This window comes from Ostrinia furnacalis, unplaced genomic scaffold (assembly GCF_004193835.3).
Source record: "Ostrinia furnacalis isolate ACB-3 unplaced genomic scaffold, ASM419383v2 OfSCF1845, whole genome shotgun sequence".
In the NCBI taxonomy this organism is placed as follows: domain Eukaryota; kingdom Metazoa; phylum Arthropoda; class Insecta; order Lepidoptera; family Crambidae; genus Ostrinia; species Ostrinia furnacalis.
Window position 1 is genome coordinate 91,064 of NW_021132084.1, and position 13,723 is coordinate 104,786.

The following is a 13,723-nucleotide window of genomic DNA, read 5'->3' on the forward strand; positions in this document are numbered from 1 at the left end:
CTGTGCACCACTGCATTGGAAGACGCTTTCAAACTCCTTGAATGGAAAGGATTCGGCATAAACATTAATGGCGAGTACATCACTCACCTTCGGTTTGCCCACGATACTGATTGTGGTCATGGCAGAATCGTTGTAATATCTTGGCACAGTGCTCAAAAACTAAATAAATATGTATTATGAATACTGGTTCATTCAAGTTCTGCTCCAACTCAGTGTGAAATCCAACGACTCTTGTTTACACACACGGCGCGTGTCGCGTACAATCTTACGACATACACTACGCGACACACCCCTAGTAGTTTGTAAATAAAAACGTCTAAAGTTCAAAGCAAACCGTCCATCGGGTCTTTTACAACACAATTGAGACTACTCGGAGTACAAATCTAACTCTCTCTTGTGTAAATAAGTGCCACAATCCGATCTAATCCCACTAATGTCTACGCACACTCTTCGCGACACATACCTACTTAGTCGTTGTAAATAAGTGTCTCAAGTTTATAGCAAACGATCGCCTTTTAGCCTCTGGACCATTAGACATGTTTTATATCGGGTTTCACAGCTATATTTTATTTACACCTATTTAATTCATTCAATTGACTTCTATTTACAAATCGTATCATCTTTGAAAAAACACTAATTCAATACCGTTCTAATGTCGTTACGCAAATAAATTAATCGATGAAATATCGCTTCACTTTCCTTCGCATAAAATACGAGTACGTATACTTTCACTTGTTTATTGTAAATAACAAAATTGTTTCCTGTCGCGGCGCTATTTATGTGCGGATCATGTCTGGGGGCGCACCTAGGGTTGCTAAGTGTCCGACTAAACCTGGACATGTGGCTTTTTACGGACTTGTCCGGCCTGTCCGGCTTTTGTGAGGCTTTTTATGTGGCTGCCGCGCCACCCGAAAGTCGAGCCACAGAATAGGTCTATGGATTCGAAGATGATAGATGATAGTAGGTACTCACTCATGACTTATGATGATACTAATTGCATTGCGTAACATTGCTAAAAGGTGTGTCCGGCTTTTAGGGTAAAATGTCCGGCCAAATTAAGCACTGAGTCTGGCTTTTATGTTGGACCTGGCAACCCTAGGCGCACCTACGAGTTTTCTTTTTATTTATAAAACACGTTCTAAAAGAGCGACAGAACACGCCTTTCTTTTGCAAAATCGCCTCTATTACAACTCCATAAGATGTTACAGTGTTCTGCTTCATATTCTGTCGTCTGTACGAAATAGATATTTCGATTGTCCCACCTGTCCATTGCCGATTCGATACACACGCTCCCGTGTCGTACAGTTGCTCGCACATTAAGTTCAACACTGTGTCGGACTTTTACGAGTATACTACATTCCGAGCAATTGAATCGGGGTATCGGTATACTTCTCGAATACTTTTGTCTTATGTACAGGAACTTTTTTGTATTTAAAGCGAATTCAATGCCGCGATTGGCAGAGGGTCACTCAACACAATGTACACAACACAATAGAGATGCTATAGGTACATTCTATGGCCATGTTGTGACATGTCCATTTGCGATTTGATGATAAATCATGCCCGAAATCGTGATCTTGCGTTATTGTTTAGTATATTTTTTTTACATTGAACGTATACATATATCTAATGTATGTATTCATTGTCATCCAGATCGTTCCTAATATTTAGTTCAAGTTGCAATATGATGAAGTTGCTTACCATAAAATAATATGATACTTTACAATCATTAAATTTTTCATCATGTTTTTAAAACTTAGAGAACACCTTTTGGATAGAAAAAGCTGCCAAGTTTTTAATAGTCGTTAGAATTTTAATAAATAACTGTCTTTAGAAAATTATTGGCGCGTGAGTGAAAGATATTTTTCTTCTTCTGTTTCTCTTGTTGTGCGACTAAGTTGACAACATTGGTAAGACTTAATGCATTTAAAAAAACTATTTGAATTTAATACGCCTCCAGGGACTTCTCCTGAAAAATCCCCAGGCCTGTGTTTACGTGTAATAATTAATAAAAACATAGAAATCTCCGAAATAACGTCTAGCAAGAAATATTGGGCTCATTTAGCTTACACTGCGACAGCAAACGAAGGAATATTTTTCCCAGCGGACAGCAATAAACAAGATTAAAATTACATGAAACGATAAGGCGTCCACACGTCCGCAGTTTTCCGAGACTGTCTTGAAACTATTTTTGCTAGGAGAAATTGTGTTATCATGTTTATTAATCAATGCACCGGAATTAAGTCATTATACGCTCTTAGTCTGTTTATAATAATAATATGATATTAGACGACAAGCGGGAGATTACCAGTTAGATATTCGAATAAAAAGACCTGAAAATGCATGCAAAATAAGCCGAATTGTTCAACTATTACTACACGTAGTACACGTTACTTATTGCCTTTGAAACAGGCCAAATAAAAAAAAAATAAAAAATGGGCTAAAATTCTGTATAAAATCGTATTAAAAAGACCTGTGAACATACCTAACTAATTGAGGCATACATCCTACCTATACCTAGCTTGTAACGGTTTCCACGCGTACGAAATTGCAACCACGGCTAGTTCAAAAAGTTATTTAACTGTCCGAGATTTATTCCACGTTAATGGTCACCCTACACTAGACGAAGTGGGCGCCCGGGCATAACTCTCCGCAGTTGAATGGTTAGTTTAAAACATAAACAACGCTCCACGGATTCAAACAGTGGAAATGTTCGCTTTATTGGTGCCCAGTTGATGAATATTGTGAATGGAATAGGCACAATAGGCCTAAATAAGCGTTTTGTCTTGTTTAGGAAGTTTAATTTGTTTTGGTCTGGTTTAGTTGAAATACAAATAATAGCGAGCTAACGATGGCGTGGAATTGGGTATGTCACAAAATGTTATCAATTTGTAACTGTAAATTTTCCCAGTATTGTAGCGTAATCTAAAATATCAACCCGGGCTTTTTCGTTTCAGGAAATACTTGCTTACAGATCGATGTAAACATATTTTATCATTATCATACTGAAACTAGTGCCGTATGTGTTGATATTGCCGTAACAAATGATATTATTGCTCACTATAGCCAACACATTTTTAGCAAGCAAGCAAGGACGGCTATTTTGGGTGCTGTGCTTTTGTCAAATCCAAAATACTCATTATTTACTAAATAATGCCAGCATCTTGAAAAATGTTCGTTGCAAGGAAAAACACACACACAGTGGGCTCAGATTCATATACAAAACCACGATACAGAAAAAACACGAGTCCGTTACGATTGCGTTGTAGAAAATACGTTGCGGGTTAGTACAAGTACACGGAATTTTATGCTGCGATCCCTTACCCTTCCCACATTTTGTTTCTGATTAAATTATTTTTATATTTTCCTTCTGCAAAAAACCGTGCCTTTTTGACAGCTGGGTACATTTATGACACATGTAGGTACATTCCACAAAACCGTTCTTGTAACTGCTATGTGCTATGTAAAAGTTGTAGATGGTAACTGTCACAGATGTTTCAAGGATGTTACTGCGAGATAGCACTTACGTATGTATACGGTATGTATTATGTATACGAAAAAAAAAAAAAAAAAAAAAAAATAGCACCTACAGTAATGCCGTTTTATGTATATTGCCGACGACCGGCCATAGCAAGGGCATTGCACCGAGATGCTACACCAGACTAGAATTTTTAATGTTGTAACCAATTTCCTTTTGATTTCATATAAGTATCTGTAGACGAATATTATTGGTTATCATATTTACGGGACAAATCTCTATCTAACACTGGTCCTGTATTTCATCATCTCGTTATACCAATTTGTGCCCAATTCTTTAATCTCAGTAAACCACTTAAAATTATGCAACAGCATTGTTAAGAATATAAAATGTGAGACAACTATGAGTGTAATGACATAATCAAATGACCTAACTCCTGCATGCGAGTAGAATTATAAAATACAAAGTCTAAAACCTCTCCATCTAACCATTTATTGCACAAAGCAAACAGATCAGACTGTTTTCTCTGCCAAACATGTAGGGTTGCCATCGTCAAAACTTACGTCGCTAAACCTAGACGCCAAAAGTTATAAAATCTAATACAATTAAAAAATAATAATAATGTTGTTCATATAAACATAAGGTGGAATTTGTTACAGTGAAATTAATACAGAGTAAATGAATGTCTGGTCAAACTAAACCTAATCCGGGTAAACCCGGACACATTATTATGGCAACCCTGGCTGCATCTGATATGCCGGTCCATTGCCAGGGCGTTGCACCGGCTAGCCTAGACATCAAAAACTTGCAATCTGGCTTGTGATAATATTTGCGAAAACTGACAAACAGGAGGGGGATCACCGGGAACAGTTATCCCTCTCAACTGTGGCTAATACGGTATAAAACCGGTAGAAAAACTTTGCCACATCTGGGATATTAATGTCACAATTGAAGCAGAAAATTAATGTTTACGAGAATGGTCCTAATAATACAATCATAACTATGTGTGCACTTTCTTCTTCTTTTCGTGTCGACAACAAACCTACACAGTGTCAGCCCAAAACTCCACTTGTGCACTTTGATCTCTTTTGTAAGAAAAGATTAGCTATCTTTTCTTACAGAATATCGAAAATATATTATGATTTTCCCCTTTCATTCATCTGCAGAACTAATACAAGAACATTGTAGAAACCATTTGAAACATGATTATAATCACATTTAATGACATAATGAACTTCTACAAAGCAGTTTGTAGAAACCGTATCGAATATGAATTATGTACTTCACTTAATGACGTACGAGTAGTTTTGCTAGCAGTAAGAAATGAAAATAAACATAGTGAATGATAATTTTAAAAAGTAAAGAAGTGGGGAATAAGATCAAAATAAGTAATGATCAGCACAATTACTACTTACTCGTAATATAATAATAAATTAAGTCACGACAGCTAACCCAGCCGAGCCGAGCTCAGTGGTTGCTCATCTCCGATCATTTCTAGGAATCCTTCGGGAATTTATTGGAAATATTAATGCCTGGAATTGAAGTGGCCGGAGATTCCAGTGCGGGGAGCACGAGAGATAATATAATTGAATTTCATTAGTAATTTTAGCTGTAATTAAAACAGATAATGGAATTTTTCTGTTAAGGTTCAATTCGATTTGTCTGATAATAGAGATTTTTTTGCTATCAATGGCTCTAAAAGGAATGGCCAATTATACTAAAGTGCCCATTGTCATAATGTAAGTTAGGTTCGCTGACAATAATGGTTCAATTTATTCTTATCGGTCATTCATTAAAATACTAATGAATGCGTAATTGAGAAAATACTGTTTTTATCACTTCCTGGTTTCTTTTTATTTACATTTAATCTGTTATTATGGTCGCTTTTTAAAAGATTTACACTAGGTAAAAAGCTACTGTTATAGGTGGGATTCAAACTTCCGACCTTTCGCTTACCGGCCAACTGCTCTAATGACTGACTGAAAAGTTAATTAATTTTGACTCCTCTAAAAGATTGACATTGACGTTTGATTAGTGACCATTTGTTGCCATGGCAATAGGTTAAGTAATTTCGCTTCACAATATGCATAGAGCCACAGAATAATAATAAGTATAGAGCTGGCAAAACTTTAACAAATCTGTCTGTCCCTAACACCTTCATTTATTATATCTGCCTATTCTGATTTAACTTATCTAAAAAAACTAACCTGTCTGTCCATAAGCGAAGATGCACGCGTTGTACCCCTCGAAGGCATTGTCCAGGATGTCCCGTCCCAGACATTCGAACACTGTCTTTTGGGACGCGAAGTTGGGCAGCCCTGCCTCCAGAGAGAAGAAACAGTGGTCGAACGCGAACGTCTTTGGTTGTTTCCTGGAACAAAGACAGGGGAATATTTATATTTGCAAGAAAGTGACAAGTCGAAGACAGGGTAAGGTGGCGTGTATTGAGAAGTATATGTCCACCGGTGAACTGCTAGAAGCTGATGATAATAAAATTACAGTAGAATCCCGATTATTCGGATCAATTAAAACCGGGGGTATTCCGGATAATCGATTTCAAAGTAAAATTAAACAATAATAAACTTTCATTGTCAAAAGTGTTCAACAACTACATACATCATTTAGATCATTGTGTAAATCAATTTCTTTTAACAATGAACCAAGACAACGTCTGAACGTGTTACGGTGGCGGCGCTGAGCCGTATCACAGGTGGCGCCGTGCCGTATTGATGGTTCCAGGACCAAAATCGGTAAATAGAGCCGCAAAAGAATGAGTCCGGATAATCGGATATCCGGATAATCGAAGTCCGGAGATTCTACTGTACTGAGTATTTACATTTACGACGACTATTCGTGCGTCATTTCAAAAAGTGTTAAAAGACATGACAGTTTTTATTTTACCTAGTAGCAGCCTCAAAGAAAAAACTGTTTTTTTTTTTAATTTTGTTATGCAATATTTAATCTGTCAAATGTCACATCGAGTTAAACACTGTAGTCTAAATCGTATTTACAGTACGTAGTTACAATACAATAGATGCTATTTTCCAATATTTTTAACAACGAAAAGTACAGTCTGACGTACTAACTACTCCATATTTATTTATTGTAAATACCGTTAACGTAATTAAAATTACTTTTGAAGTTGACTGGCACGCGGAAATCGACATCATTAATTCATATCGATGCTGAAATCAGTTGGATTCGTCCGTCGAAATGAACAACGATAAATTGAATCATCTGTTCGTTACGATTCTGTTAAGACTATAATAATGTATCCCACGGATTTTCCTTTGTTAAATTGTCCAATTAAAATCTTATCTACAAGAGCTTAGGGTAAGTTTTTCATTATTTCAAAGTTACGGATTAAAAGCGCTAAGACAGTACCTACAGTCAAGTCAAGTAGATTATGTGACGACTTGACTGCACTCAATTTATTTTGAATATTGTAACTACTCTTTGTAGTAGTAAATCTTCAACATCCATTAGAAAATAAAGAAATCGTCGTTTAAAGGTTTAGTCATTCAATAGTAGATATTCTATCGATTAAATTGTATGTAGACAATATTAAACCAGCTTAAACAAAGATTTTCAATTAGTTTGAAGAAGAAAACAGTAAACCGACCCGCATTTAACAAGAAAGGTAACCTGACACGCCATTATACAGTTGAAATTATTTTTATTGTTTGATTTTTTTAGACTAGAGACTGGTTTATTTACTAGCCTACAAATAAAACTTTTTTTTTTTAAATAATATTAAGTTTTAATTGAGTTTCGAATTATGTAGAAGACTTTACTTAAATGATTGTCACTGGCAATAAATGCAAACGGAAGCCATACTTAATTGAAAGAAAAAAAGCAATTACGTTTTTGGAATTATTAAAATCGTCCACTGTCTCAGATGAATGAATGGCTTGAATGAATGCCAAAGACCGGTTATGTCTACTACAGACCCGAGTGTTATCTTATTTACATTCGACGTTCGTAGAGTCATTGACGCGCCTTATCAAAGCTACGCTTTCGATTGGAATGGAACTGTGATAACTACGTTTACTATTTGTCTCTTCTAGCTCAATTTAGTGTGCTTGATTGCGGTATAAAGACATACAACAGTTTTTCCAAAGTTATACAGGGTGTCTGGAACTAGACCCGCCATACAGCAACTGTTTAGCTCCAAAAGTTAGGTCCAATAATTCGCTCCTCTACATGGGGAATTTGCTGTGGGCGGGTCTAGTTTCAGTCACCCTGTAATGTACTAAAATATTACGAATGTTTTAGAATATGTATTCGAGTGTAAAAACCAGCCCTAACTAACAATGATTGATATTACATCTTTCCCTGGAACATGATGATAATGGAAAAAAATTGTAAAGCTAATAACTAAAGAGTATAAATTTAATAGCCTCGGTACAGAATCAAATTAGCGATCCGGGTGACCGCGGGCGACGATGGCGTACACTCTGATTAAACTAATGGACGCAACTTTTAATTAAACGATATACACGAGTACATAGTACATACGTCTCAGGGCTTACAGTAAAAGTATTTTCCTGAAGTTCTTTAAATACGCAGTGAGCTTAACGAGTGCTGATTTTCCGCGGCTATGTCTGTCTGTACCAGTCTTTACCGCTGTTATAAAAGTCTCAGTTATTTTAAAACACTATTCATTTACCCTAACCTCTATTATTATAGGCTATTGATTTTGTGTGCTTTCCACTCTTATTTGACCCTTTTTAGTCAGCGGCCTTCATTGGATAAACAAAAAATCTATACATAAGCTCCAGAAAGTACTTTTATTGGTGTAAGCGACAACCCTAAGTCGTCCATCACCGATTGACTTCAGCCAATCGCCCACTCGAAACTTTATTAAAATAATTCTAGCTCAATTTTACTAAATTAAATGTACCAAATTATGTAACAGTAAATAAAAAAAATACTTCAAATTGAATAGAGTTCAGAACTTTCTCAACAGATGCAACATGTGGTTGGTATCATGCTGAATAGTGACATGATTATATTGTCTCTGCTGTCTACACTCTTCATTATTATTTGTAGTGAGAGAATCAACAGATGAGCAATCTGACGACGTTAATTTCCCATTAAAACATATATAACAAACTACATAATAAATTCATATGATTTTTTTTACTTTACATAATTCAAGAATTCGAGCGCAGCTAATGATTGTAACTGACAAATCACTCATTTACTTAACACCACAGAATGGCCAAGGACTTTAAAATTTTCGAATAGGTCTGGTAATATGATTAACATAATTATAATATTCTTCGGTGAACTCTGTTCTGTATATTTTGATAAACAACCAACCTATATCACATTTCTCTGTCTAAAATGTACGAAAATGTAATATTTTCGTATTGAAACAAATCTCGAAAATAACCTTCATAAATCATTTCGTCCCCAAAATCTTCCATGTGGCGGCGCGGACTGATGTCCTGTTAACAGTTCATTAATCTCTCCAATTTCCCACAGGCACTTGGGGACATAGACAACTTAGCCCTACTTATGGAGTGTGTGACAAGAGCCACCGAGTTTATAAGTCGTACTTGTGTGCTTACCATGAGTTTACGTTAGGTGTGCTCGCTAGCGATGTATGAAGATGAAAAATGTATGAAGATTTTATTTATTGAAAGTAGCCGCTAGGGGCACAATATGTCATACATTTAATGTCATTTTTTTACGCAGTCGCTAGCGAGCACACCTAACGTAAACTCATATCAATAAATATTCACCCGGCAATGTGACGAGTTTTAAGAACTTACGATTCTCTTTTATTTTCCTGTTTTTCGTTTGTTTACTATGTTTTTCTTCATAAAATATCATACTTGATTAGTTATTTGGCGGTTCTTGAAGAGAACCTACCTTTTACCGACTTCTTTTCAAAGCTGGAAATTCTTCTTATCTTATAAGTGTTTTATCGTTTTGACATTAATAATAGCATGGGAATCTATTGCACATGTTTGTCTGGAAGACCTTCGGCACATAACTTAAGCATAATACCACCGAGCAGCTGTTATCGCCTAATAAAGGAATGGAAAATGATCGTAGGTTATTAAACGGAAACTTCCATACATTGCCTTGAGTAGGTATACCTTGCTAGTTAAAGCACAGTTAAAGCCAGGTTCCAGTTACAGACCGAAGAAAAATAGACTAATATTGGTCAGGATAAGAATGTGACAATTGGACTAATTGAACTACGTGTGTCTTGGTAAGCTCCGGTTATAATAAATGTGTAGTGGTCAACGAATATCCGTTTCTGTTTTAAGAATAGATATTTTTGTAAAAATCTTATGCCCACCGAAAAAACAATTTTAGAAAACACTATTACCAATAGAAGTATTGGTTCAAAATCAGCGCTAATGGAAATGGTGAAATGTAATCAGGGTACTTTTTTGTTAATTTTAATTAACTCTTTTTAATAACTGCTTGCATAGACACAGCAGTGTAGGATCTCTTTGAATGTTAACACACACAACACAGATATTACACTGAAAGTCTTTCACGGTCAGAGTTTTCATAAAAGTCCTATCCAAATATAGGACCTGTGATCTGAAGATGTAAATAAAGGAAGGAGCATTCGAGCGGGCTTATCGCCAAATATACAGTTTGAATAGCTACTTACTGAAGCCGTAATGGAGAGAAGTAGGGTAGTTTCAAATATTAGTAAATGTTAGCACACTAATAAGAAAGCATAGCGCCATATGCCACTCTTTGCTAAAAACGTGTGTTTATTTTTTTTTTGTAAAACAAGATAAAACTCCTTTGAGAGACCTCGAAAAATCATTTTTTTACTCAAACTTATTGAAAATGTCCATACTAATAGCACAATTTTATGACACGTAATAAATAGTTACTTGAACATTTTCTTCTTACTTGAACACAGCATGATATTCATCTATCACAGAAAAAAATATGTAGTAGTGTATTTTAGCAAGTAGTATGTAGTTTACTTCCACCTAAATTACTCATCTAACGAAACCTTCACGAGGGTAAGGGGACAAGGTGCGATTATGTAAGCAAGCACACCTGCTGTGCCCTTCTCCACTGTGCCCTTGCCCAGACTATATTGGTGCCGACTACCGAGAGTCATAAAAGGCGACTATGTTCCGTTTGCACAACTCTTTTTATTTGCATTCGTGCTCTATGGCCGCTATGAAACTTGGAATTTTGTTCAGAAATGTCTGAACTCTGAATTGTCTGAATCTTCGCTCAGGACGACAGGAGATTTGTAACTTTTCTAGTTTAAATTTAAGTTTCAGATTCCAGAGAGACCGGGATATCTGTATTCACAAAGAATAAGACACCTACGTAGATTACTTTCATCTTCCGGGAATTGGATTCTTCTGAGAAACTCTAAGAATTTATGGTAAGATCATTCAGGATATGCGGATTTATGTAACATGACCAACATTTTGTTCAGCTGCGACAGCTCTCACAAATAATCTATAATATAAAAATGAATCGCAAAATGTGTTGGTAAGCGCATAACTCAACAACGCCTGGACCAATTTTACCAATTCTTTTTTTAAAATGTTTTGTGAAGTCCAAGGATGGTTTTTACAGCGAGAAAAGTTTGAATAATTTCCGGGTAAACCCTAAAAAACTCGAAACTTCACCCCTAAGGGTAAAACGGGGTCCACGCGTACGAAGTCGCGGGCGGCCGCTAGTAACGTATAAAAAGAAGTATTTTGAAAGTCTGTCACTTATGTGGAGGGTAATCGAGTTAAAATGTACGACATTTGGTTTGTGAAAGGGGTGACACAGACACTAGAACATTTCATAGATCGAGCGTCTCATTTATATTCTAGCCTATACTCAACTTTATAAAAATAACTAAATTAAAATAGATTTTCATACAGTTGCTATAGTTTGTACGGCACTTTAATGAAATAAGTGTGCAGTAGCACAGTTAAATTGCATGGAAACTTTCTAATAGACTTAACAGATTCGAACCCGCTGCAAATTGGATAAGCGCCGCTTTATAACAAAGCCGTGGTACTACGTAAATCGGAACAACGGATATAAATGAGTCAAATGAGCACGTTGTTCAAACACTAGACCGAATTACGAGCGCGTTAAAACTGTTCAGTTCGCGAAAGAATAGTATTAAACACTTGCGCTACGAAACTACGAAAGCTCGCATATGAAATTCACAAGAATGACTACAGTATGTGTAGTCACTACACAACTAATAATTTATAAAATAAGAGATAAATATTGATCAACAAACAGAACAGAAAACAATCAAAACTTTACGAAAAACGTTACTCGTAAAATACTAACTTGGGGGATGACAGTCAATAACAAGTACCATTCAACAAATATAATATTAGCCATCTACGATGATTCAGGAGTTGCATACTAATCTTTGTGGGTTGTATAAATTACCTTTTTAGTAAGTCAGTGGGTGTGGTTTAGTCAATTCAAATTCTCGTAGGATTTGGATAAAATTAGCATAATCTAGGACAGTATAATTAATTAGATATGATAGTTAAGGCAGAATTCATAACAAAGTAAAATTATATTTGGTGTGATCGACGTGATATAAATAAATAATAGATAAGATGGCTCACTATTTTCAAATAAAGTCAGCGCCAAAGAAACTGTGACACCAAAGAGACAAAAAGTTGGCAACACAACCTTATTCCAAGTGTAACAAAGACGTTTTACGAACCTTTTGGCTACTTTGGGTGTCTCAACTATTTGACGCTGACTGTACCTAATATTTTATGCAGTGGCGTACCACAAATAAGGTTTAAGTTTCAAAGTTTAATCAGCCGTAACTTTGACCGAATCTATTTTGAATGCATTATTTTGAAACTTAATAAAGGTTCTTGCTCAACCGCAAACTTGAAACTTAAACTTAGGGCAGTGGGCTTAATTTGCAAATACATGGAAATGTGTGAAACTTGCCATGGACGAAGTTTTGCCAGATCATACACTTGACCATTCGAATTGAATAAAACAATTGCTGTTTCACTATTGTTCCACGACAGCAAAAGTGATACACTTACACAAGTTATTCAACACTGGACGGGATTCAAAACAAAATACAAACAAATCAAAAATGCGCGGCATTTCAAAAATCTGGACAAGAGCTGCTCTATCATTCGCATGACAGATGCTCCAACTCATTCACATGCAATGTAACCAAAATCAATAGCACCGACAAACAGCACAGCGATGCAAAACATTGACTACAGTCAATAGAGAGCAGACAGTCCACTCGTATAACGTAATAAAAAGATTCAAAAAGGTTTTTTTATGCAGAAAAAAAACAGGTATTTGACCGAAATCGCAACTGTTGTTAAGTAAGATGCAGTTTAGAATAGTAAATCTAATTATAACAGCATAGCGCTCAATTAAAATAAGGAAGGAAAGTTAATAGTTTCACCCTGTCGCAATCACAATGCCCATGGCGTTAGGATAGGATCTCACTCAACCTTAACTCGTGACCCACAATAACGAAGGCCACGGCCCTGGTTTTCTTTAGGCCCAATGTCGAATAAGTCGCTATATAAATAAACACCATATTGTTTGTCGTTTCTTATAGGTAATAGGACTAAAACATGTTAAATAACTATATGAAGGCTGCAGGTAACAGATGTTTCTCTAAAATGTCTTCAAAACAATAGTTTAACGACACAAAATCTAGTCAAAATATGACTGGCAATTTACAGTGAATATTTCCACTTGCATGAAGCGCCTGAAACAGTTTGATATAATATACTAGGTAACTGATTCTTAATGCTAACACTGAATATGTAGAAGAAAACATAACTAGCTTTTGCCCGCGGCTTCACCCGCGTGAAATTTAATTTGTCACAGATCGTCATAAATTATAGCCTATATGTTAATCTGGGTTATAAACAATAATACTGTAAAGTTTCAACAAAATCCGTTCAGTAGTTTTTGCGTGAAAGAGTAACAAACATCCAGACATCCAAACTTTCGCATTTATAATAGCAAAGTAGGATAGGATTAAACTTTTTTCTATCTCCGCCACTATACGCTCAAGCGCGCCCGGGTCTTTCATTATTGGGGCTAGTTCTGAATAAATGAAGAATCGGAACAAAACTGGCCTTTCTACTCGAACCACGGCACTGCACGCCTCCACGGCAGGATTCAATTTGGCGGGATGTCAGGCGCGCCCGGGTGGTGCATAATTAGAGATGGGTAAGTGCTAATAATCCGATTAATAGCAATTGGCTAGTAACGGATTAAAAG

The 13,723-nt window shown here is 36.1% G+C and overlaps 1 protein-coding gene across 1 annotated transcript in view; it reads right to left on the minus strand.

Annotated features, from left to right (window-relative positions):
- LOC114353844 (kinesin-like protein KIF13A) overlaps window positions 1-13,723 on the minus strand; it is a 144,082-nt gene that overhangs the window by 73,656 nt on the left and 56,703 nt on the right. The window contains exon 2 of the mRNA XM_028305967.1: window positions 5,686-5,849. Within this exon, the coding sequence (XP_028161768.1) occupies window positions 5,686-5,849 (164 nt within the window). The remainder of the gene's footprint in view (window positions 1-5,685; window positions 5,850-13,723) is intronic.